The sequence below is a fragment of the Protopterus annectens genome, chromosome 3.part0 (assembly GCF_019279795.1).
Source record: "Protopterus annectens isolate FY-2018-M chromosome 3.part0, PAN1.0, whole genome shotgun sequence".
In the NCBI taxonomy this organism is placed as follows: Eukaryota; Metazoa; Chordata; order Ceratodontiformes; family Protopteridae; genus Protopterus; species Protopterus annectens.
Window position 1 is genome coordinate 1,103,605,875 of NC_056731.1, and position 24,196 is coordinate 1,103,630,070.

Below are 24,196 nucleotides of genomic sequence, written 5' to 3' on the forward strand. Positions count from 1 at the left end.
GCTGTGTCACTGCTGTGCTGTCTAAGGCAGATTAAGTAGTATGTAGAGAGGCAACAAGAAGGACCCCCCTATGATAAGTGCCAAGGGGGAGTCTTGTTTAACCACCTTCCCAACACTCTTCTGCTCTCTCTCCGTTGAGCATATTTAAACACTGAAATAGTGCTGAACGGCATTGAAAGGGTGATTAACAATTGCTAAACACCATTCTGAGGTCATATAGGTGCTTAACAAGCCTGCCTGATTGTCAGAGTGCAGTCATAGCTGTTAATGCACTAGAATTATATTGCACATTTTTGTAGTTTCACCTTTTTATTAAGAATAAAAGTATTTTAACTAAAAATGCAAGATTCTCATAGAGGTGGAAGTAACTACACCATATATAACACCAAGCTACTGCTGTTACTATATAGAACACAAGTTCTGTTTATATGCTAGTCTGTTAAGGACAAGACCCCCTTTTTAATTCAGGGAGGTGCAATCTTCTTTTATGACTTCATGTTAAGGGGACTAGGGGAACAATAAAAGCATCCATTTACTATGCTCAGAGCATGCCAACATATACATTTGTATACAGGTTTAATCTACTATACTGTTGTGGTGAGAAGTAGGTAATACACAGGATCCTGTATTTTGAAGTTAAAAATCAGAGATGCTGAAGTATGGAAACCACAACCTAAGTAATTGACTGCACTTCTGAAGAATAATTTGTTACAGTTTATTATCCTGTGACTGTGTGCAGACACCACACGCATACATTTTGTTTTGTTTTTTTTGGCAAGGGAGTGTAGGAAAAATAAGGACTTGAAAAAAAATTAAGATGTCAGGAACACAACATTACAGATTTCGTGGTTGCAGTATAAGATGAAGTGTGGTAGTAGAGATGCACAGTGAAAAAATGCATCCGGAGAGATGACTAATTAACAAAAGTCGTGCATATTAGCTTGTCTTTTAGTTTCAGCATCCTGTGCTGGAAACCACAAGTTGAATGGCTGTTTGTCAGAAATTAACTGTAGCAACGAGTAGCAAGGGATGATGTGTGTGTTGTTTTCAGCTGTAGCTTTATAATTTTGATCAACTTTTGTTGTTCTTAGCACGTGCTTGTCAGTTATTTCAAGATATCTATCAGAAGTAGTCCGACTAGATCCAAGACAGATTGAGACAGAATCCACTAAATCATATTTTATTTCCCTAGGTACAATGAGTCTCTCCTTGAAGAAGGAAAGATAATGCACAGACTTGACCATGATCGAATTGTAAAGCTGTTTGGTGTTATTCTAGAGGATGGCAATTATTCCCTTGTAATGGAATTTTTGGAGAAGGGAAATTTGATGAAATTTCTAAAAGCAGTAAGTATCAGACATTTCGAGAAATTAATACTATAGCTGTAACTTTTACAAAAGCCTCCATCTAGGAGGATACTGGGAAGGTCGACCCTGTCAATGAGGCAGAAAAGGCTTTGTGATTTTGTTTCACTTCCTACTCTAAGTTGCGGTGCACTTTTACACTTTCTGCAAACTTTCTTCAAGTGAGAGGTCAAACCAATATCTCATTTTCAGGAATTTGTTTTGTGATGAGTTTTATTATGTGAGCATGGCATCCTTGACACATTAGAAGCTTTGGAAAAAGTCTTTCCATTGGTTTACATTCAGAGCTACTGTTCTAATAATGTCTACAGTCCATGCCAATATCTTAGTATAGTAGAAGATGATCCCAACATTCTCACTTTCTTTTTTACTACAGTGCTAGTTTGATGTTAGTTCATTACTTTTTAATTTTACTTTTTGATAAACGAGATGTTAGTTTTCTTGTCTTCTGGTTGGAGGTGCTAAGTCTGATAGGTATTTCTTTGGTAAATATCCTAAGCATGTTACAAGGTAAGAAACATTTTACCGGGGTATCTTGACCAATACCCTGGCTTGATTGTTAAATTATCTTTCTGTTTATCTGTTTATTCATTCATTAATTCGTTCATTCATTTACTTTTACTTCTGTGTGTGTGTGTGTGTGTGTGTGTGTGTGTGTGTGTATATATATATATATATATATATATATATATGTGAAAAAAAAATAAATATGTATGTATGTGTGTCCTCAGGACCATTCCAATAGTTCATCTGCCTACACTGAAAGATCTTGTTCATTCCATGGGGACAAGAAATGGACATCCCTAGACTAGGTGAGAGCCCTGTGTCCACCTTGCTTTCCTGCTCATATAGCCTGGTAGGTCCTTTCATTCCCCCATGGTGAGATTCAGTTGGTAGGTAGTAGACCAGCTTGCTGGTCCTGTGGAGCTGCGTACCCTACCCTGTGTTGCACATTTGAGTAGTATGTAGTACTGAGGGAAAAGGAATGTGGAAGCAGATCTTATAAAATAAGCACTTGCCTAAAACGGAACTACAGATGTTAGAAGGCAGGGCCTTTCCTCTGTAGCAAAGAAGTTTACTTTGTGGTCTCTGTTGTTCTTATTGTGGAGTTTTAAAATAAAAAAAAAATCACAAAAAGTGGAAATTTCAGGTCTAGTCTTCACACCGTAGGCCTACTGCTCTTTTTGGGACAAATATAGAACTCTTTTTCGTAAGTGGATTATTGTTTTGAGAATTTGCTAACAGTTTAATCCCAGCAGTTTATCTTTGTGTAATCTCAACACCATTCATGGTGACTATGCTTCTAACAACCCAGACACTTAAGTCTGAGGAATAATAATAGTTTTCTACTTTAAACAGTATTCCCTAGTGACTGACACTGAATCCATTCTAAAGGCTGTTTCAGAAGTTTTGCTCATCTATTCAGTGTGTGTTCTACCAATAGTCCCCAAAATATTTAAGTAGAGGAGGCCCTTCTTCATGTGGAACATGTCCATTAGTTAGCTTTCACAAAGGAATTACTGCATTGCTTTTATTATATGTTAAATCTGACAAAAGTTCACATATTTTGATCTGCAGCCATTCTGCAGAGATGGTGATTAATAGTGTGATCTGCAGTCATTATTCTGCGGTACCGATGGCTTTTGTGGTATTGTTTGCCACTGTCTGTTGCAAACATCTGAGCTAAGCAGTAACTACTTGGCTTTTTGCTTTGCCCTTGTAAAATATGTTTTTGTTTTGTTTTGTTTTTTGACTCTGCAGGGTCTGCCTTCATCATTTTCACTCATCAGCCCCTTCTTTGTTCATTGAAGAAGGTGGACTCTTAAGATTGTGTCCTATGAAATTCCTCCAACATGAACCTCCATCAGATATGCTTTGCCAAAATGAGATTAGACATTTGCATAATCAGCATAAACGTGTGTTGTATTTAAGGTTGGGCATTCTAGTAGCTAGGAGACAAATGAGAGGCACACATCAGACTTCATAGACTACATAAGCACATGCTCCAGTAATAAGTCATGGGAGATGTCCCATACCCATTCCAGGTACCGCATTTGCCTGGAATTCTTTTCCATTTCTTTCCAAACACTGAATGTTCTTGTATTTTCCACATAGTCCTTTCTCACATGTGAAAAAAAAATCACATTTATTTTATTTTTTGCCTGACACTCTGAGAAACTACGAAATGTCAAGTAGTGAGTCCTTCTGGGTGAACAAAGCAGTATAAAAGGGATCCACAATTGTTGCTTTTTCTGTATTTGTGTCACTAACACTGTGGCCTGTTTTTTACTGTCAATCCTGCAGTCAGTTTAAAAGGCAATAATGCTAGACTGTCACATTCCATGCAAGAGGTTAACTCACTTGATGATCCTGACACCAAGTTTCTGATTTCTGTGGCTTATATATCTCCAGTTGGAACTAGTGACAGCAGTGTGTACTTGGTTTTCCTTTCATAGATGAAGGTCTTGTCATAAGGTCTGTTACTGGTAGGATCCTCACAGATATCAACCTAGCTTGTATTCATCCAGACTTTGCTCAACTGGTGAACCTGGGAATATTGAGGCAATGTTACAACTGCCTCATGTACACAGACAATCCTCTCCTTCTCCCACAAAACACAAATACATGCGAGAGATGCAACTATACGGCCAAACTGGAGGCTGAGCTCTCTCAACATAGGACTGGCAAGACCAGACAGGAGGAGAAGGCAACCACACACAATACATACCCAGTCACACATGGTACCATCACAACTTCAAATCATACACATACTCACACAAAGACATACTCGGAGGCTCTGATCAAAAATTTACCAAAACAGCAGAGGCCACCAAAGCAGACACCCAAACAACTACCACCTCACGACCCAACACATGCAACACATAGACCACACAGTCAGAGTGTCAAACAGTCACAGCCCTTAAGGCCAAACAAAATGCCAGACACACTTGTCATTGGTGATTCCATAGTCAGACACACTGACGTCCCGCTCACCAGACTGAGTAAAGAGAAGGTCACAGTAAGCTGCCTGTAGGGCGCTAGAATCCGCCACATAACGCAAGCACTCAGGTCTCTCAACAGCAGGTACAAGTATGACTCAGTCATTGTCCACGCTGGTGTCAACGACCTGAGACGTACCTCCTTGGACTACATGAAAAGGGACATCGAGGAGCTCTCTGATTATGTAGCCCAGGCAGGTATGACCCTGACCTTGAGCAGTATCCTACCTTCACCTAGAATGATGCCACAATACAGTGATAAGATGATCAGCTTTAATAATTGGCATAAATTCTGGTGTCATTCAAAGGGGATCCAATGTATGTCTGCCTGGGATGACATGCTGGACAAGCCACGCTGCTTCGCAAGGGACGGCTTGCACCTGTCACCCCTGGGCTTCCGGATATTGGCAAAGCTCTTGCCACCCCCATAGTGCCTTTTTTAGGCAAGGCTCAAATTCTAAACCTACCACCCTAGAACACCAAAAAGGAAAAAAACTAAGGGTAATGCTGCTCAATGCCAGAAGTCTCAATCTCAAGATGCACGCACTCGAGGCCCTTCTCAATATGGAGAACATCGATGTCTGTGCTGTGACAGAAACCTGGTTCAAGGCTCCTGAGAGCACCCCAGCACTAACAGGTTTCACCTCATATCATGCGTTCCAGCCCCAAAATCCGGACAACACCAAGAAAGGACGGGGTGTCCATATTCATAAAGGACACCCACACCTCAAGGTTGGTGGCAACGACGATGCATCGGAGACCATCCAGGTGCAATTAACCATAGGCAAGACTGCTCTGCAATTTGTAGCATGTTACAGGCCACCCTCTCAAACTCAGGAACCTCACATGGCCTTCCTGAAAACATTGGAGGGATAAATGTATCTCCAAACACCATCATACTAGGTGACTTCAACTACCCTAATATAGACTGGGAACACTACTCAAGCCCGAACACTCTAACCCAAAGATTCCTGGAGTTCATAAACTCAAATGCCATGGAACAACTAGTCACCATCCCCACAAGAGGAGAAAACATACTTGATCTCATCATCACGAACATGGGATCAAAATGTTCAACACCGGAAGTATACCCCTCACTGGTGAGATCAGATCATAAACTAATCTCGCTGGAGGTCCTCATCCCGTCCCCACATCAAACAAAAAAGACCACAGTGAAAAACTTCTCAAAAGCCGATTTCACACTTCTAAAAACTAGTGTGGTCTCCTTTAAGGCCCCTGAGCCAGTGGTAAACATTACTCAAACCGCTGAATCACTTACAAATGCCTTCTACCAGCACCTACAGGACTGCATGGATCAGGCAATCCCAAACAAAACTAAGACTCTCTGTACCAAAGGCAAGCGTCCAGTCTGGTGGACCCCAGCCATAAACAAGCTCTACAACAAAAGGAGGAAGCTACTACAAGATAGAGCAAAATCCTTGAAAGGTAAGACACCTTTGATCATTATAAGTAAAAAACTAAGAGCTCTCATAAAATCATCCAAGGCAAATTTTGAGAGAAAAATCGCCAAGGACTCTAAAGAGAATCATAAGGCCTTCTTTAGCTATGTTAGAAACCTAGGAGGAAACTCCCAGATATGCTCAGAATTAGTTTAAAATGATGTGAAAATTACTGAACCTACACACATTGCCAACATACTGGCTGACAGGTTCAGTGCAAACTTCTCCCCTCCCCAAAAGGAGAGATATCTATTCCAGAGGATTGTAGCCCCCAAACATCTCCAACGCCCAGGTGAGAACTGCCCTCACTAAGGCAAAAACACAGCATCCATGGGACCGGATGGTGTCCCCGGCTGTGTGCTTCATGAACTCAACGAGGAATTAAACCCACAGTTAGGACAGCTGTTTAATCTTAGCCTCACCTCAGGATACATACCCAAGGAGTGGCGCACGGCGACTGTGGTCCCACTTCATAAGGGCGGTGCCTCCACAGACCCTGGAAATTACCGCCCCATTAGCTTGACAAGCCTTATCTGCAAAGCCATGGAGAGGATCATAATGGAACTCATAAATAAAGACATAGGGAACTTGCAGACTTTGGATCCAACCCAGTTTGGCTTTGTCAAAGGCAGATCCTGCCTCTTAAACTTGGTTGACTTTTTCGAGACAGTCACCAAGGCCATTGATGAGGGAAAGGCAGTCCATACAGCCTACCTCGACCTAGCAAAGGCCTTGACACAATACCCCACTCAGGTATCATCGAAAAACTCATCAGCTTGAATGTAAACCCATACATCACAAGATGGGTTGCAAACTGGCTAAGTGACAGAACCCACAGGGTCAGAGTTGCTGGAGCCATGTCAGACTCAAAGCCTGTCACAAGTGGTGTCCCACAGGGCTCAGTCCTGGGTCCACTCTTGTTCGGCATCTACTTTTCTGAAGTACAAGCAAACACAGGAGGGTTATGGCTGACAAAGTTTGCAGATGACTGCAAACTGGGCGCCATAGTCGAAAACACATCTGACACAGATATCCTCCAGAAGGGCCTCACAGAAACGGATAACTGGTGCCAGAGCCATGGCCTGAAGTTAAACGCCAAAAATGCATAGTCATACCCTTCGGGAAAAACAAGGTTACCCCTAGCTACCATATAGGTGGCAATCCACTGAGCACAGAAAAAGTCATCAGAGATCTGGGGACCCAGGTTGACATAGCCTTTCGTTTAACACTCATGTTGCTAAAGTAGTTAGGAAAACCTTCTATATCACCCACCTGATCATGAAGGGATTCACATCTAGATCAAGGGAGGTCATCGTCCCCCTGTACTCATCACTCATTAGACCTATGATTGAGTACAATGCCCCATTCGGAATGTATCTGACCAGACACCTGCTGCAGCTTGAAAGGCCCCAAAAGTTCCTCACCAAAAGGATAAAGGGTCTCAAAAATATGTCTTATGCTGCCCGACTGAAAGAACTCCAGCTCTATTCAGTCTCATACCGCTTGCTCAGAGGTGACCTGTGCCTGACATATAAGGCCATGTCAAACCCAGATTTGATGAATATGCTTCACCTCAAAAATCTAGATCCCTCAGAACCACAAGGGCGGAGACTTAAACCTTGACACGGTTATAAATAGAACGTGCTGGAGGGACAGATTCATCACCCAGAGACTCCCTATGCTGTGGAACAAAATCCCGGTACATGTGAGGCAGAGCACCTCTCTGGCCTTGTTCAAGAGGAATCTTGACCAATGGATGGGAGATTGCAGATATACCCCAGGGATTACTTCAGTGTCACTGCTTGACAGAGGCACAGCAAAATGATAGGCATAGTTTTTATTCAAACTAAAGGGGTGGCGAAAGCCACATAACTATGGGCTAGGCTTATAAATGCCCTTGGGCAGATAGCCTAGTATGAACCTATGAACCTATGAACCTATGACAGCACTATACTTCGGTATATGGCAACTTGAGACAAGTTAGCAAGTCAAGGCACAGATTTTCAGTTCATTATCCTGCTAACATTGCTTCATTGTTAGCACTGCCTCCTTAAGCATCACTGAACCCAAGTCTCCAGTAAAGCAGATCTAACCATCCATCATGAATGCAGTAATATAAAATGGTGCAACCAAATGAAATTTCATTCTCAAGCTTAAAATCTGCTCCGGAATCCCTGTTTATAGTTGAAACTGAATGTGGAGACAAATTGGAACTTACTGATGTGTCTACTTTGGAGTCTTCCTGCCTTTGGAAAGATCTTAAGACATATGTCATTTGTAGTTTGGAGTTCCGTGGCCACCAGAATTCCTTATTTTCCCTATCTAAGGCTTTGTAGTTTATGCACAAAAGAATCATCATCATCTACTTAAGGGAGCCATTCTTTTTACTTTTAAATTTTCAGGCATCATGGAGATAGCTCAGAGATGTTGTAAAACTTTGCTTCTTGTCTCTTAAATTGCAAACATATTTTAAACAAGCTCCAAGAATGGGCTTCTCTGCGTATCAACTGTAAATCATATAGGCTACGTGTAAAACATCATTACAGATATAGGCTACGTGTAAAACATCATTACAGATCTAACTGAGAGGTGCAAGGCCTTCATACTGGAAGACATTTTCTGCACTTAAGCACACCGTTGTAACATTACTAAAGCCAAATGCAATTGTAAATGCAGCAGTGATGGCTTTACTGTTCCATGAAGTGTAAGTCCACTTTCCAAGTACCCGCAGTATTCACATAAATTTCCCAGCGTTCTTTATTGAAGAGTCACACAAGGCAGCAGTCTTAACTTTATTCTTATTTTTCATGGAATTAGCCTTGGGAACAGAAATGGAGTCCACTTCTTTATTTTCTATACTGACAAGCTTTCATAGATAAGCTTCATAGATCATAAAATAGAGAGAATTGCTAGCTGCAACTGCTGCACTTAAGTTTTTGACTTTTTTTCACTACTGATGTGCCAGTTTTTGCATCCTTTTTCATCAACAAAACTGGCAAACTTGTAGGTTCATAAGAGGTTACTAGGTTAGCGGCCCTAGAGCCCTTACAAGCCTAGCCATGTTAAGCCCAAGTATCCCCATTTGTTCTTTTTTTGGGCAGTTAAGAATGAATTTATGAACAGAGCAGGTCTGTGATCAACACTGGCTACCACTCTTCATGAGGGACAGGGGTGCCACCCTGGGGGCGAATTTGCAGTCTCTCATCCAGTTGTCTAGGTTGCATTTGAACAGGGTCAGTGAGCAGCTCTGCTGTACATGAATAGAGTCTATTCCAGAGAAGCAGCAGTCCCTGTGAGACATATCTGTCTCTCCAGCATGATTTGTTAATGCCACCATCTAGGTTGAGATCTCTAGAGTGAGTGATTCTTGAGCCATTTGACTTGCAGATCTGCAGCATGTCCATTAGGATATGGTTGGAGATTGCCCTGTAGGCCAGGCACAAGTCAACTGTCAGCAGCCTATAAGATACAGAGTAAAGTGAAAGGGCTTTCTACCTAGGTCATGGTTTGGAGTCCCTGTATTTTCTTAGTGAGAAACCTCTGAAGTCTCTCCAGCTGCTGCAAGTGTCTGGTGAGGTACATGCAAAAGGGTATATTATACTCTGTTATTGGTCTGATGTGAGTGGAGTACAGTGGAGTTATAACATCCCTTGACCTGGATGCTATTCCCTTGCTTATGAGGTGTGCTGCATAGAAGACTTTCCTTACTACTGTGAAACATGTTGGTCAAAGTTCAGATTGCTACCAGCCTGTGGTCCCAACTCTTGCACCACTGGCTTGGAACTCAGCGGGGTGTTATCAGTATTGTAATGTGTAGGGAATTCCATTTTTCAAAAGGGAATAATAATGCATTTTTTTGCATTTCGTTTTAGTCCATGGCTTTGGCACCAGTCATTTGTTTGTCTTAGTCCTTCTTGTAATATTTTGACATTGTTGGGGGACTCGGTAATTGCCCAGTTTGCAGTCATCAGTGAATTTGGTTAGCCAAAGGCTTTCTTTTTGGCCTGGACTTCTGAGAAATAAATGCCAAACAGTAAGGGGCCCAACACAGACTCCTGTAGTACTCCACTGTTGACGAATCTACTGGTGGAGGTGGAGTCACCAGCTTTGACAAGAGTGTGTTCTTTTGGTGAGCCAGTTGGCTACCCATCTAGTAATGTAAGGGTTAATTCTTATCTGTGAGAGTTTCTCGATGCCAGAGTGGGAAATTGTGTCAAAAGTCTTGGCAAGGTCGACATAGGCTGTGTACACTGTCTTACACTTGTCCATGGCTTTGGTGACATTCTCAAAGGTTTAATTAGCATGGTCTACCCTTAATGAAGCTAGATGGGTTGAGTCCAGCATCTGGAGATAGCCTATGTCCTTGTTGATAAGGTTCTTGTTAATTCTTTCCATGCCCTTCCAGATGAGGGTGGTTAGACATATGGGTCTGTAGTTCCCAGGGTCAATTGATGGCCCACCTTTGTGCAGGGGGATTACTGTTCTCCATTCTGCAGGCAAATAGCCAGTTCGGAAGCTATGATTAAGGAGAACAACAAGTGGGTCCACTAGGTCTCGTTTTTGATTGTTTAGTAAACAACCTGGGATATTGTCTGGTCCCATTGAGGCCATGTTTTTGGCCTTGGTGAGTGAAGAGATGACCTGTTCTCTAGAGATACCAGGCAGAGGACTGGTGTCAGATATGCTTTGGGATATGGGAGATGGAGATAGGAGTGAAGTATATATGGGAGATGGAGATAGGGGTGAAGTATGCGCTGAATCTGTCAGCTAGCAGGTTGGCGATTTGTTCCTGTGTAGTATGAGTGGTCCCATCTACAACCAGTCGCACATAGCTGGTCATTCCCTTTTAGACTTTGGACATAGTTAAGTGGCTAGGGATGCAATTTTAGTTTCGTAATTTGCTTTAGAAGGCTTCACAAGATTTCTGATTTTCTGGTTTAGGCTTAAGAGGGAAGAGTTCCTCTGCAGAGTGCTATCCCTCCTGCGTTTGGACAACAGTTTCTTCCTCTTGTTTATAATTTGTTTATACCTGAAGTCCTGATGAAGCCAGGAGCAGCAGAGTTTATGCAGTCGCTTAAGTGTTTGTACAGGGCATTTGCATACACTTCTGCATAGTTATCACTGGTGTTTGTGATTGCAGGTGGTATGAAGCTTTTTATACCATCCATTAGTAGGCTGTAGTTAGCTTTGGTGAAGCTTTTTATAATTTTTGCTCCTGTGAGGGTGTCGGTTCCAGTAGTTACTTCAAACAAAACTGATTTGTGGTATGACCTAACCAGGGAGGGGGGAAGTACATCAACCCCCCCCCCGTATTGGTGAGTACTATGTCCAGAACATTAGAGCCCCTAGTAGGAGAGCAGACTATCTGTTCTAGAGCATTTATGTTAAAGTCCAGGAACCTCTAGGCAAGCGTGTTTTCCTTCATGTATGTCCCCCAGTTTATGGAAGGATAGTAGAAATCTCCCTTGATTAAGGTGTTGGGCTGTATGGCGAGGGATTCCAGTAAATCAGGGTAGGTGGTGTGCTTATCCTGGTTCGTAGTGGGAGATCTAAAGCAAGAAATGATGTGGTTTGGTACTTTCTGATTTGTTAATTGGACATGGAGTAGTTGAGCGAGTTGTGCTGTTTGACCAGTGTCGAAGTGCATTTGGTTTTAATGAAGATGGATCCACCTCCACCTTTTGTTCCCTCGTGCTCATTTTGAGGTCTGAATATGTGGAAGGCATTTTAGCCTTGCACTATGTCTCGGCATCTGCACAGACATCAGCATCCTCCAAGGTGAGGAGTGCTTCCAGGAAGTGCAGTTTCATGTTTAAACTCCTAGCATTAAGCAGCACGACCCTGAGTTTGTCTCGATTAGATTTTGTTATGTTGGAAAATTTGTTGTTTTGACATTGCCTAAAAAGGCACTGTGGGTGACGCAAGGGCCTTTGCCAGAATCCGAAAGCCTAGGTGGGGACAGGTGCAGATCATCTCTAACTTGCATCTTCCTGGAAAAGAATGGTATGGCATGAATCCAAATAATGTTGTTTCTAACAGGTCCTTTCATTTTTTTCCTCTCTTAGGGCAGGGGTCACATCTGTCCTGTTAATTAACACTGAATCTGTCAGCAAGTTATTTTTCTTCAGAAAACTGTCTTTGGAATCTATATTGTTTTCACAGTGGTACCTGGAATTTTTTTGTGTGTGCAGGAACTTTCTGAAACAAAGGCATATTTAGAACTTGTGGACATTTCTGGGGGGAGGTTAGAATTTTCAGTTCCTGTTATTTCCTCTCATACTGCCATTGTACCCAAGGGTCTTAATCAAGTTTTCTCCTTACTGCTGTCCAGTATTGCCTGAGAAGCCAAATGCTTGCTGCACTCTTTACAGATCTTTTTACGTAGGTTTTTAAAGCACGTGGTCATGTATATGGCCTCCTGTCTTTCGATCATGTTACGTGTGCAAACCTTGCAGTGTTGGTCTCAGTCTAGAAATCTTATGGAGCGACAAAATCTAACCTTGGTTTCCCATTTTCTTCTTTCCCCAGCAAGTAGACATTGGACTAGTGGGCATGTTTAGACATATTCCATGTTACTGTCCCTTTTTGAGTCTTGTATCAGTTTTCAGTTCTTATGGCATATGTGTCCGTGATACTTCAGGGTACTTCCATTGGCTCAAGCAGTCTACTGCCTCATGTTTTGTGCTTAACCTCAGAGGTTGTTGTTTACATTAGAAATGGTACAAGACAAGGTCTCCCACCCATGTTTGGGAAGTAGCAAAGACCAACAAGGACAAGTTCTGTCATATTTTTAAGATGGTAAAAATAATTTCTGTATATAAGCTACACCTATAGGTTTGATAAGAGAAACTGTAACATATTTGTATATATTTCTGAATGTAAACTGTATTCTTCATAAGCTTGAAATGTGAGACTGTAACTTGCATGTTAATACAATATGTTTGTGCATATGCTGTAACTGCTTGCTTGTCTTTATCTGTTTATAAGTTTAGAGCTTTTCTCCCCGGGCCTCTGCTAAAAATGGACATGTATCCAGTTGGACAATCCTGGTCAACAAATGTGGAATAAAATAAATAAATACTTTTTTGCCATTACCTTAAAATGTTGTATTTCTTTCAGTTACTGCCCCCATTTCATAAGCCACCTCATAATTTAGATTGCACAGTTCACTGATGTCCTGGTCCCTCAGAAGATAGGGAAGGCCTGGCTGGCCTGCTAGTGCATGGGGTGGCAGTGATCTGCAGCACTGGTGGCCCACATTGTAGATAGATCCAAATTTCTGGGGTCAGTTCAGAAAGGAATGAAGTGAATATTCAATTCATTACTGTCCTTCTTTGGTGAGGGAGTTGCTTAGAACTTGATCCGGTTGAAGCCTCGCATCTTGAGAAACTGGTTGCAACAAATCACGAGTGGATGAGGGGCATGGGTGTGTTTCCTCTGTTATTGCAGGTCCACATTTTGTAGAATGGAAGATCGTAGAGAAAAAGAAACTAATACATTCCTTCAGTCAGCTTAAGGGTAGATGCTTCAAAAGCCAAACAGCTGCTGAAGGTTGGCTTTGTTAAAATTCTTGTACTAGTTATAGCAAAGGTATTGGTAAAGAACTGTCTAACTCCTCTTATCTTTCTCTTAGTGTTCGGCCATTACTCAAAGTGAAATCTGACAATTTGCTTTCTAGTTTAAGTACTGAGGGTTTTCTGTAGATTAACCAACTTCTGCTGCTGTCATAATATAAGTACTGAAGGCTCCTTTTATATTAACAAACATCTGCTTTTTCACACTGCACAACTCGATTTCAAATGATTAGAAAATGTGATTGTTCTCTTCTGGATTCCTAATTGTATTACTCTGAAATTGGACTAATTACTGTCCATTCAGCCATTTTCACCACTTTTGCTTTTTTGTGGTAATACCATACTTAATTTGATTTCTATATCAGGAACATTTAGAAGGATCCTTGTTAGGTTTTAGTACAGGAGAAATGAGAGTGTATTTCCAAGAAGGTGGAATAGTGGTATTATCTTGAGATAGAAAAAAACTTTATGTAATAAGCTTAAAGTGTCTAACCCTGTCCTGATAGGACAGGTATTAAATACACACCTTACACACTGTTTAATACATTGTTGTTGTTTGGGGGGGGGGGGGTGTAGTGCGATAGTGTTACACGTATGGGCACCCTTTCAATATTTAGACTTATTATACATCTGGGACATAACTGTAGCCCTGTTCAGTATGTCACACACAGGCACTGACAACACATTCAACATTAGCATTTGTATGTTTTTATATGTTAATGCTCGTTGATATAACATCCTGGTTTGTAGTAATACACATATACACTTCTCGCTTTTGAGAAGTAGAGTGTAAAATAACTAGAATGCAATACATGAAACACATTGAACCACTGTGTTTAACTCAAATCACTTGTTAGGTTTTCTTGATTTTTGCATATTGTCTTTCTCTTTAAAAGGTGAAAAGCAAGTCAGCACTGCTCTGACTCTGAAAGAGTTAACTTTAAGTAACATCTGTCATGTGACTATTTGTGTTGCATTTAAATTCCCTTTGACTTACAGAGTGCATTTGTCTGAAGAAGTCTGTTTATATTAACAGACGAAAAGCGCTTGACACTTGGATTTGTTGATTCTTGTTTTTTGGCTTATTTTGGACTTTTTTCCATCACAACATTGGTTTTTAAAGGACATTGATTTTATTAAATACTTGTTTGTGGACGGTGGCATTTTTCCTGAGCCATTTTTCTTGTTTTTCACATCAGTTTTTTTGTTCTTGGTGGTTGATTAATTTGATTTCTGTGGACTGATTATCTCCTTTTGAATAAATTCATGAGTTCTTATTAACTATGGCCAAGAAGGCCATCGAGAAGCTCAGCCACATCAGCGTGTACTGTTGGGAGGATCCTCCTTGCATATCCCAGGTAAAAAAAAATAGCTGTCACCCATCCTGTCATCCAGAATGGTTTTAAAAGTTACTAGGGAAGTGCTCTGCTTGTTGGGTAAGGGCAGCCTATAGTACATATGGGAAATGCATTGGATTAGGTACTGGTCATGATATTTGGTGGTGCTGCTGTGGAAATATACGTTTAGGTCTCTAGAGAAGGTGTTTGCTTTAGTACTGGTTCTGTCTAGGTGAAGGAATTCAAAGGGTACAGGGTAATTCATAGCACAGAGCACTAAGCAGAGATCACCTTTCAGGATTGTATCTGACAGTGACTGGAAGGACACTTCTTTTAATGTCACAGTTGTTAATGGTACTTAAATCTGAGATCTTTTTGGTGAGAAAGTGCTGAGGTCCGTCAAGTTGGTTGAGGCTCTTAATGAGGTACATGCAAAATGAGGAACTGTATTCAGAGATGGACCTAACAAGGGAAGATTGAAGTGAGATTATAACTTCCTTAGACCTTGAGGAGATACAGTGAACAATATCATCACATTGGTTGGTTTCTAATTTCCTACATCATCAGGCTGTCTCAGTGCTTAAGTGACCCATTCTTAGTCACAAGCTTTGTTTTTACAGCTGTGTATGGTGTATAAACCATTGCATGGTCATAAGAGATTTTTATGGAGCACTGACCGTTTTAATGGAACTTCTGTAGGAACGAGCATCATTTTGTCACATCCCAGTAATTTGCTGTGAAATTGCTCAGAAACATCAGTTGGCCAAAGTCACAAAACAGCATGTATGCAGAGAGCTGCCAGCAATGTGGAACATGTGCAACTAAAAACTATTTTAATCTTCCAAGTTTATTCTAATGCTTATACTTTTGTGGAATGGTATAGAACTAAACTTCCTATTTATGATGACACTTTTGTCACATTTCCAGTCTTATGGAATTCTCTTCCTGGATCTTTACAGGTTGTTGCTTTTCTCTGTTCCTTTAAATATCAGCTTAAGTTTCATGTCTTGTTCCACCAAGTTTGTCAGTGTCTGATATTACTTGCCTTTTTCACCCCTTTACAATATCCATATATTTGTTTTGCTGTGCTTCTCACTGTAAGTTATTCTGCATTTCATACGTATAGAATATAATTTTATGTACTTAGTGTGACTAACTTGTAGCAGTTTGCGTAGTGAAGCTTGTTGCCTGTGTATCACATTAAAAAGGAGCCAGTTGGTAAGTAAATCGGGCATGAATGCTAATGTTTGACAAGCCTTAACAGCAGCTGTGGATCAGGTTTCCTTCTCTGAGTTGCTGTGCTACACTTGGCCAGCATAAAGCAGAAAACCAAGCAGCTGCCTCATAGTGGAAAGAGTGAGCCAGTAGCAGAGCTTCCATCTTGCCCAGTACAGTGAATAAAACACTTTGAATACATCTTTATGCCTTCTTTTAAAGTTCATTTTGTTGAAATTCAGATCTTCTGTACTTGCAGCACGCATGCCTTTTTGGGTCATTTTGGGTGCGCCTGCTGAAGAAATAAGGGGGTCACACACCCCATATTATGCAAGTCTTACTGTGGAGGCCTTCAGCAGTGGCTAACTGGCATGATTTCCTCTAGTAACATTTTACAGTTCAACATGATTTTTCCTGTGTTCTAGGATTTGTGCATGTGTGCCATAAAAAATCACACTCTGGGAGGATGCACTCTGCCCCTGTGTCGATCATTTCTTTTTTAGCACTAATGTGGTTCGGGTGCTGATCCTAGTAGTTGTCCTAAGAAAACTTCCATGCTTGATGCCTAAAAGGACATAACCTTCAGATTGCTCTTCTAGTTAGCATATCATGAGCCAGGAACCATATGAACATTGTCTTTGCTGTCAGGGCCTGAGGAGGCACAGGAAACAAAGACATCAGCTTGAGGCCTTCATCAAATAAAATAAACCAGTCAGTCATTTTTTGAAGATGGTGGCCATGAAGGGACCCCAGCAGAGGAACTGGCATGAGGGCCTCTCATCTTCCTAGTTTTGTGCCAGAAAGATGAGGAAAGACAAAGGAAACAGAGGACAGAAACTAATCAAAACTTCTTCTTGGTAAGTTTGCCCCCAACGTGTTCTTTTATTTCTCATCAGTTTTGAGTTTACCTTTGACTGCTGAGAGATCAGTTTTGAGTTTACCTTTGACTGCTGAGGGATCCACCTTGTACCCATCATTGGCCAGTGATGGGTAACATCAAATGTATGTGCCCTGCAACAACTTTTAATAATGTTGCCCTGGATTCCTGGTCTAAATGTCTTAAGTTTTTAGCATCCTGAGCCTGCTATCCCCCAGCTGACTTATGGGGAGTAGTGCCTTAAGTCTCACTATAATGGCTGGCTGGTAGCACTGTGAATCAAGGAGTCCTTTCTCCAGATCATGCATGACTCACGATTCAAGGTTGAAAAAAAAAAATCCGTGGATACTTCTGCACCGTTTGAGCTCTTGGGGGAGGGGGAGTGGCACACCCACATGGAGGGTTCTTGGGAAAGGTTATATTTTTCATTTCCTGTTTCCTCTTATAATGCCAATGTACCCAAGGGTCTTAACCAAGTTTTCTTTTTACTACTATCCATTATATCATCTGAGCAGTTAAATGCATGCTTACATCTTCTAAGACTTCTTGTCCTGGATATGGGAAGTTACCCTTGGGGAAGATAGGACTTTGTGTGTGGGCTACCCCAAGCAGGCCTTTCAAACCTAGCCCCATCTCTAACCTTCACTCTGTAATGCCAGTACCCCTTTGCTCACCAATTGATGTTTGTCTGGCACATAGGACAATTTAAGTTTGGAGCTAGGAGTAGGGGAGGGATTTAAATTTAACTTCATATATTTAGGTACTTGAATCCAAGCACGTTGTAATACACTGGTCAAACAAGTGTTCTGCTCCCTTCCTAGCCAAAAAAATACTATCTGCAAGTCTGATTTAAGTGTTGTCTTAGAGTCTAGCTGTCAAGATGACTTGTGCCACATGCCTACTTTGTGATACCCTGTTAATCGTGCTAAGAGTACAGCTTTTTAAACAACTTGTTCTTATGTCTTCCAGGTTACTATGTTTCAGATTAATTACAATTACATCAGATATTAATGCCAATAATTATGCTCCATATATAGCTTTGCAAACTACAGCCACGGTGGTGCAGCGGTTAGCGTTGTCGCCTCACAGCAAGAGGGTCTCCCATTCGATTCTCGGCTGGAGTGCCTTCTGTGTGGAGTCTGCATGTCCTCTCCGTGGTCGAGTGACTTTTAAAGACATGCAGGTAGGTGCGTGCGTGAATGGGTGTGCCTTCTTTAAAGGCTGGGCGTCAGGCTGGCAACTCGGCGCTGTAAAAATCCACTGCCAATCATTAGCGGACCAGAGTTCTGCTGTGGCGACCCCTAACTGGGAAAAGCCAAAAGACATTACTATAAGCTTTGCAGACTGCTTGTACCTAGTTTGTGTCTTATAAGCTACCCGACTTCAAGCTAATTACTACTACATTGACTAAATTACATTGCATGTCTTTTGTCTGCTGTAACATGTGAGTTTGCTTGTGTATCTTACGATATTACATTTTCTGTGCTTGTTGTGGCACCCAGCTCTGTTTGTGGATGTCCTAGTACACTTTTGTGGCATATAATTTCACATTGCTCTGTGTCTGATGTACAGTATTGTTGTTGTTGTTGTGTTGTTTTAAGTTCCAATGGTTAGTTTGGTACTCTCAGTAGTATACTGGTAGCCTTTTGTCCTATATCCCGGTACCATTGTATAGCCAGTTCTCTGGGATTCTGTTGTTGTCCCTGGAATTCTGTTGTAAAGACTAGCTGTCTGTATTGCATATCTATACACTTAATTGTTCTGTCATGCTTCATGTACCCCCTTTCAGCTTTGAGGGTAAACATATATGGCATGTGCCCATCTGTCCTCCTGTCAGACACAGAATATTGTTTTTCCCTTGCTGTACGTCATATCTTAATGAACAGACTTGGAGATATCCCACTTACCAGACTGAGGAAGGATCAAAAGACAGTCAGCTGTCCTTGGGGGACTAAGATTTGGTACATCACAAGGACGCTTAAATTATTGTTTCCTAATTACACTTATGATGTTAATTTGATGCTATCCATGTCATTATTCTTCATGGATGGGTCTTGGATCTGACCTCTGATCTGAGCCAGCAACTGAAGGACAGATCCAGAACTCAAGCTCCTCTCCTTTTCATAATCAGTTGCTGACTCACAACCCCCAGATCTCGTTTGCTGCAGAATCGCTAAGGACGTGCATCTTGCAGCTTAAGCTTCCTCAGTTCAGATAAGTTAATTTAACTTTTTCCTCTTTGGAGTTCTTCTTTCTCTTTTTATAGCTTTTAGTGTGCTCTTTTCTCCTGTCTTCTTTTGGCTTCGTTAGGTTTGATTTCCTCCCCTCTCAGTAGCTTTCTAAGTATTTTTCCTGTGGGTTCCTGCCCTTTTCTTCCCAGGTCCTTTCAGTAGTTTTCTGTTAGGGGTTTTGGGTTTAGCTATCTTAACTAACTTTCTTTAGAAAGGTAGTCCCTTCTTGGTCCTTCTCTACCTTTCCCTGTCTTTAGAGAGTGTGTGTGTTGTTTCTTGTGTTTGCGACTGTAACTGTATCAAAGAAGCCTTCTGACTTTAAAAGATGCTCCTTGTGTGGTCGGAAAATGCCCCATTCTGACTTGCACATGTCTGTTGCCTAGGAGAGAGTCACCTGGAGGTTGAATGGGACATTTGTGCTGCTTTCAACTCCAGGGCTCTCATAGATCGTAGAAATAAGCTTTTGCTTAAGGGGCTTGTTAAAGGGGGTCCTCTAGTCTCCATCTCCCCATCCAAGACCCCTTCCGATCCTAAAAGGAAGACTTTTTCCTCTTCCACTAGGGATTCTCCTTCAAAAACAGCCAAGGCTGTCAGATCTCATATTCCGGATCAGAGCCCAGCCTCTTTGGATCCGGGCTGTTCTGCTCCAAGAGCCTCGGATCATTCTGTTGGATCCAAGGCCTTTGAGCCTCGGAGGCCCTCTGATCCGACTTGGAGCAGACCATCTTCGGATCGGATCCATCTCTCTGATCCATCTACGGTGCTGGCTAAACCATTGGATCCAGCCAGGTCTTCGGATCCGACGGTTATATCAGATCTGATGATTATTGACAGTTCCCCCTCGCGGTCTAGAAGCTCAGATCCGAGACAAAGGAATCAGTCTCCCTCCCGAGATCACAGGTTATTGACAGGTTCTCCGGCAAGGTCAGGACATTCTTCTGTATGTTCCAAGTTCTCCAGAAGTTTGCTCCCGTCAGATATGGACAGGATGATGAGGAGTTTCATCAAGGCCCAAATCGAGTTGGGCTCGTTACCATCCCTGGGTCAGTTGCCAAGGGGATCCTCTGCATCCCATGGACTTCACTGTCCTCATCTGACCCATCCGGGTTTGGATCACCAGGATCAGAGCATTCCCTGTGAGAGGCCGATGGTGTCAGGTATACCTTCCTTCCTTCTCACCATCAGGGTCCCTGGTGGGCTCTGTTCCGCTGCCTTCTGAACTGGCTGTGCTTTGGCCAGAGGTTGGTACTGGTTCCTAGGTGGTGGGGTTGGGCCCAGAGTTTTCGGACCATTTCTTCCCTTAGGGGGCATCTGCACTGGTCAGCTCAGGGCCAATATCGTCTGGAGACGTGGATGTTGCTTTGGAGTCCCTCCTTCCTTCGCGGGTGTCTCTGGCCATGGAGGAGATGAGGGCTTGGTCCAGACTGTCAGCCTTCCACTCGGTAGAGAGGACCTTCTCTGGCTGGGCAGTTCTCTCCTTCATCTCTAGATCCTCCCCAGCCCCTCTCAACTTTGGGTGGCAAGTCCTCATCCTTCCAGGGTCAGCCCTCCCATGAGTGCCTTCAGATGGGCATTAACTCCCTTCGGGTCCCTGGCCTCTTCCAAGTCCTTCCCAGAGCCCACCGTGGAGGAGCCTCCTCGGAAAAGGACATGCAAGAAGAGACACGTGGCCTTCCTTGAAGAGACCCGCACTGAGGAAAAGAATTTCAAGGAGGGAGATGGATCCCCCAGACTTCGTCTGAGGAATTGTCCTTTGGGGACATCCTCAAAATTCTCAAGCAAAGAGGCGGTTGGTCCTTCCCCACCCCGTCTTCAGAGGAATCTGTTTCTGAAGGCTTTCAGGACATTCACATTTTTTACCTGGGTGTACCGGTGTACCCCCCCCACTGATGAGCTCGTACAACTCATCACTGACAGGGCATGGAAGGAGCCGGACACAGTGGAACCAGTCCTTAAAAAGGCCGATAAATTTTGAAGTCCCCCCAAGGTTAAACCTTTTGGAATAAGGGCGTCCCTGTTGCAAATTGTAGTGGCCACAGTTACTAAAAAGGTGCTCGCTGAACAGAGCGGTCCATCCCCCGAACAGGGAGTCTTGAGCAAGTGACCGCTTTGAAAAGCACGTGTTTCCCTCAGCTACATTCAGACTGAGAGCAACCAATTACATGGCACACTTCATCCGGCTTCAAAGGGATTTGGTGTCGGAGCTCACCACTTCCCTTTCAGAGTTGCTGCTTCCGGAGAGTCTTAAATTGGACTCTCTGAAGCTATCCACTCTCACTTCCCTGGTTAATGCTTCAATGAGGCTGATCTCCAATGCAGCAGAGGCATTCTTGTGAGCAGCAGGCACAGGCATTGCCATTAGATGGCATGCTTGGCTTCACCTTTGCGGGTTTGCAGAACCCTTTAAGGCATCTTTCACTAATGCCCCTTTTGACGGGTCGACCTTGTTTGGTCCCTCCATCAAAGAGACACTGACCCACAGCAAGCAGAAGGAAAGACTTTATTTGCAGTGGGCATCAAGATCTGTACTCCTTAATTACCCTTTTCAAAGAATCAGAAGGGTAGTAAGAAACTTGTGTTTCACAGGACTCTGTCCTCCTTCCAGGATGCTCCTCAGGAATCCTCTTCTACTGGCCCGGGGTAGGGGATTCATTGGCAGATGCCTCCCCAGAGGCAGGGGGGGTCCACAGAACCAGGGCTTCTGGGAACCCTTCTTGGAGAAGCCCACTCAGTTCTCCTGAGGTGCTGCCCAGCTATCCTGCCCTGGAAGCCATCGAGGGACGACTCTCCTTTCATCCACTAGCCTGAACAAGTATCAGATCAGTGGATGTTAAATATTATTTCCAGGGGTTATTTTATAACCTTTTTTTGGCCCCCTCCAATTCAAAATTCTCTCCCAGACGTTTCACCCCATCAAAGCAAGTTGGCCTACCTTTAGGTGCAAGACCTTCTTCAAAAAGAGCCATCCAAGAAATAACAACAAGACAGCAAGGGTCCGGAACTTGCTCTTGCTTCTTTTTGGTGCCCACAAAGAACAGGGACCTGCATCCCATTTTGGACCTCAGCAAGCTGAACCTGTTGGTCAAGAAAGTCCAAGTTCTGGACGGTCACTATTTAGTCCATTCTGCCTCTTCTACACAAGGACAACTGGTTGTGCTCGGTGGATCTCAAGGACATGTACATATCAAAATCAGCAGAAGCTCCAGGAGATACCTGCACTTTTGGGTAGGGGCCAGTCACTATCAGTTCAGAGCCCTGCCCTATGGACTCACCACGGCCCGCAGGTATTTACTAAATACCTTACAGTGGTGGCAGCTCATCTCTGGTTGCAAGGATTCCAGGTCTTCCCGTACCTGGACGATTGGCTCCTCACGGCCCCCATGAGGCATCATCTTTCTGTGGGCACTAACTTATACCCTCAACCTCTTTCAGGATCTAGGCATCACAGTCAACCTGCCCAAATCCAGTCTTTTCCCATGTCAGAGCCTAGAGTTTATCAGGGTCTTCTGGACACAGTGTCACAGACTGCAGCACTTCCTCTCCCCAGAGTTCAAATTATTCGGGACCAGGTCCATCAGTTGCTGACTGTAGATTGTCCCACAGCCGACTTAATCTTGCAGCTGCTAGGCTTGATGGCGGAGGCTATCCAGTTAGTACCTCTTGCCAGATATCACATGCAGGTTCTACAGTGGACCCTGGCCTTTCAGTGGTCTACTCAGCTTCACCCATGTCCATGACCATCAGGATCTCTCAGGTGTGCAGAAATCACCTTGCGGCGTCTTCAAGCTCAGGATGTCATTCTTGGCAGACCCTTCTCTCTTCTGCAACCCAAGGCCACGGTGACCACGGATGCCTCCCTGTTGGAGTGGGGGGTCATTTTTGGGGAAAGAGAGTTCAAGGCACATGGTCCCCCGTAGAAGCCAAATTGCACATAAACGTCCTGGAGATGAGCGCAGTCCTTCCAATGTTGCAAGCCTTTCAGGAGTGCTTCCCTCTTGGGACTATAGCAGTTCAAATGGACAACATGTTGGTGGTCTGGTACATCAACAAGCGGGGGGGGGGGGACATGGTCCTATCCCCTATGTGGAGAGGCCATGAGTGTGGGAATGGGCAATGTCTTCCAGGTGCTTTCTTCTTGCAGTGCACATTCCCGGCGGTTCCAGCGTGTTAGCTGACAAACTCAGCAGGTCTGTCCTGAGTCCTGGTCCCTGAATCCATCAGTGGTATATCAGATATTCAACTGTTACGGTATTCCTTGCTGCAAATTTTTTGCCTCCTTGAACAACCACAAATGCAGCAATTACCTTGCCCTGATCCCCCCAATTGAGGAGTCACTCAGGGACGCTCTGGTTCATGATTGGCCGTCAGGGTTTCTATATGTTTACCGCCCAACTCTCCTTATTCCCATAGTCTTGCAGAACATCCTTCGCCTGAAGACTCCTCTCATCCTCATTTCCCCCTTTTGTCTTAGTCACGTGTGGTTCTCCCTGCTTTGGCCTCATCTGATATATCCTCCCTGGATATTTGCTCCTGCCCCTTATCTCATTTCCCACCCTTGAGGGCTTCTTTTTCCCAGTCTCTTCATCTAACCTCATGGTTCCTCCAGTTCCAATGATCCTTTCTCAGTCCAGGCTTCCCTCTCCGGTTAAGATTATTATCTTAGCGTATCAGAAACCATCTGCCAAGAAGGTGTGTTCCAGTAAATGGAAGAAATTTTCTATTTGGGCCAGACAATGCAATCTAGACCTTTTTTCAGCCACTGTTCCTGACATGTTGTTATTCCTGGCCTCTCTTATTCATGAAGGGGCTAGTTTCTCCACAAGTAAACTCTAATTGGCGCCCATCTCTAATTTCCATTTAAAAGAAAGTCCCACCATTTCTTCCAGATTGTGTAAGGCCTTTCTCAAAGGGATCTTTCTCCTCAGACCTCCTATCAAAGATCCTTCCCCACCATGGGATCTAACTCTGGTGTTGCAGTCTTTGACAGGAAAAACCTTTCGAGCCTGTAGCATCTTGTGATCAAATTCCTGTCCTGGAAGATGACTATCTTGGTGGCTATTACTTCTGCCAGAAGTTACAGACTCTCAGCATTAAGCCCCCTTTTATGGTCTTCCAAAAGGATAGGGTGTCTCTCTCTGG

General features: G+C 43.2%; 1 protein-coding gene across 4 annotated transcripts in view; it reads left to right on the forward strand.

The window, feature by feature from the left end:
* RIPK1 (receptor interacting serine/threonine kinase 1) overlaps positions 1-24,196 on the forward strand; it is a 1,251,693-nt gene that overhangs the window by 375,625 nt on the left and 851,872 nt on the right. For all 4 annotated transcript variants that reach the window (XM_044065340.1, XM_044065337.1, XM_044065339.1 and 1 more), the window contains exon 4: positions 1,193-1,346. In XM_044065340.1, coding sequence (XP_043921275.1) covers positions 1,193-1,346 — 154 coding nt within the window. The remainder of the gene's footprint in view (positions 1-1,192; positions 1,347-24,196) is intronic.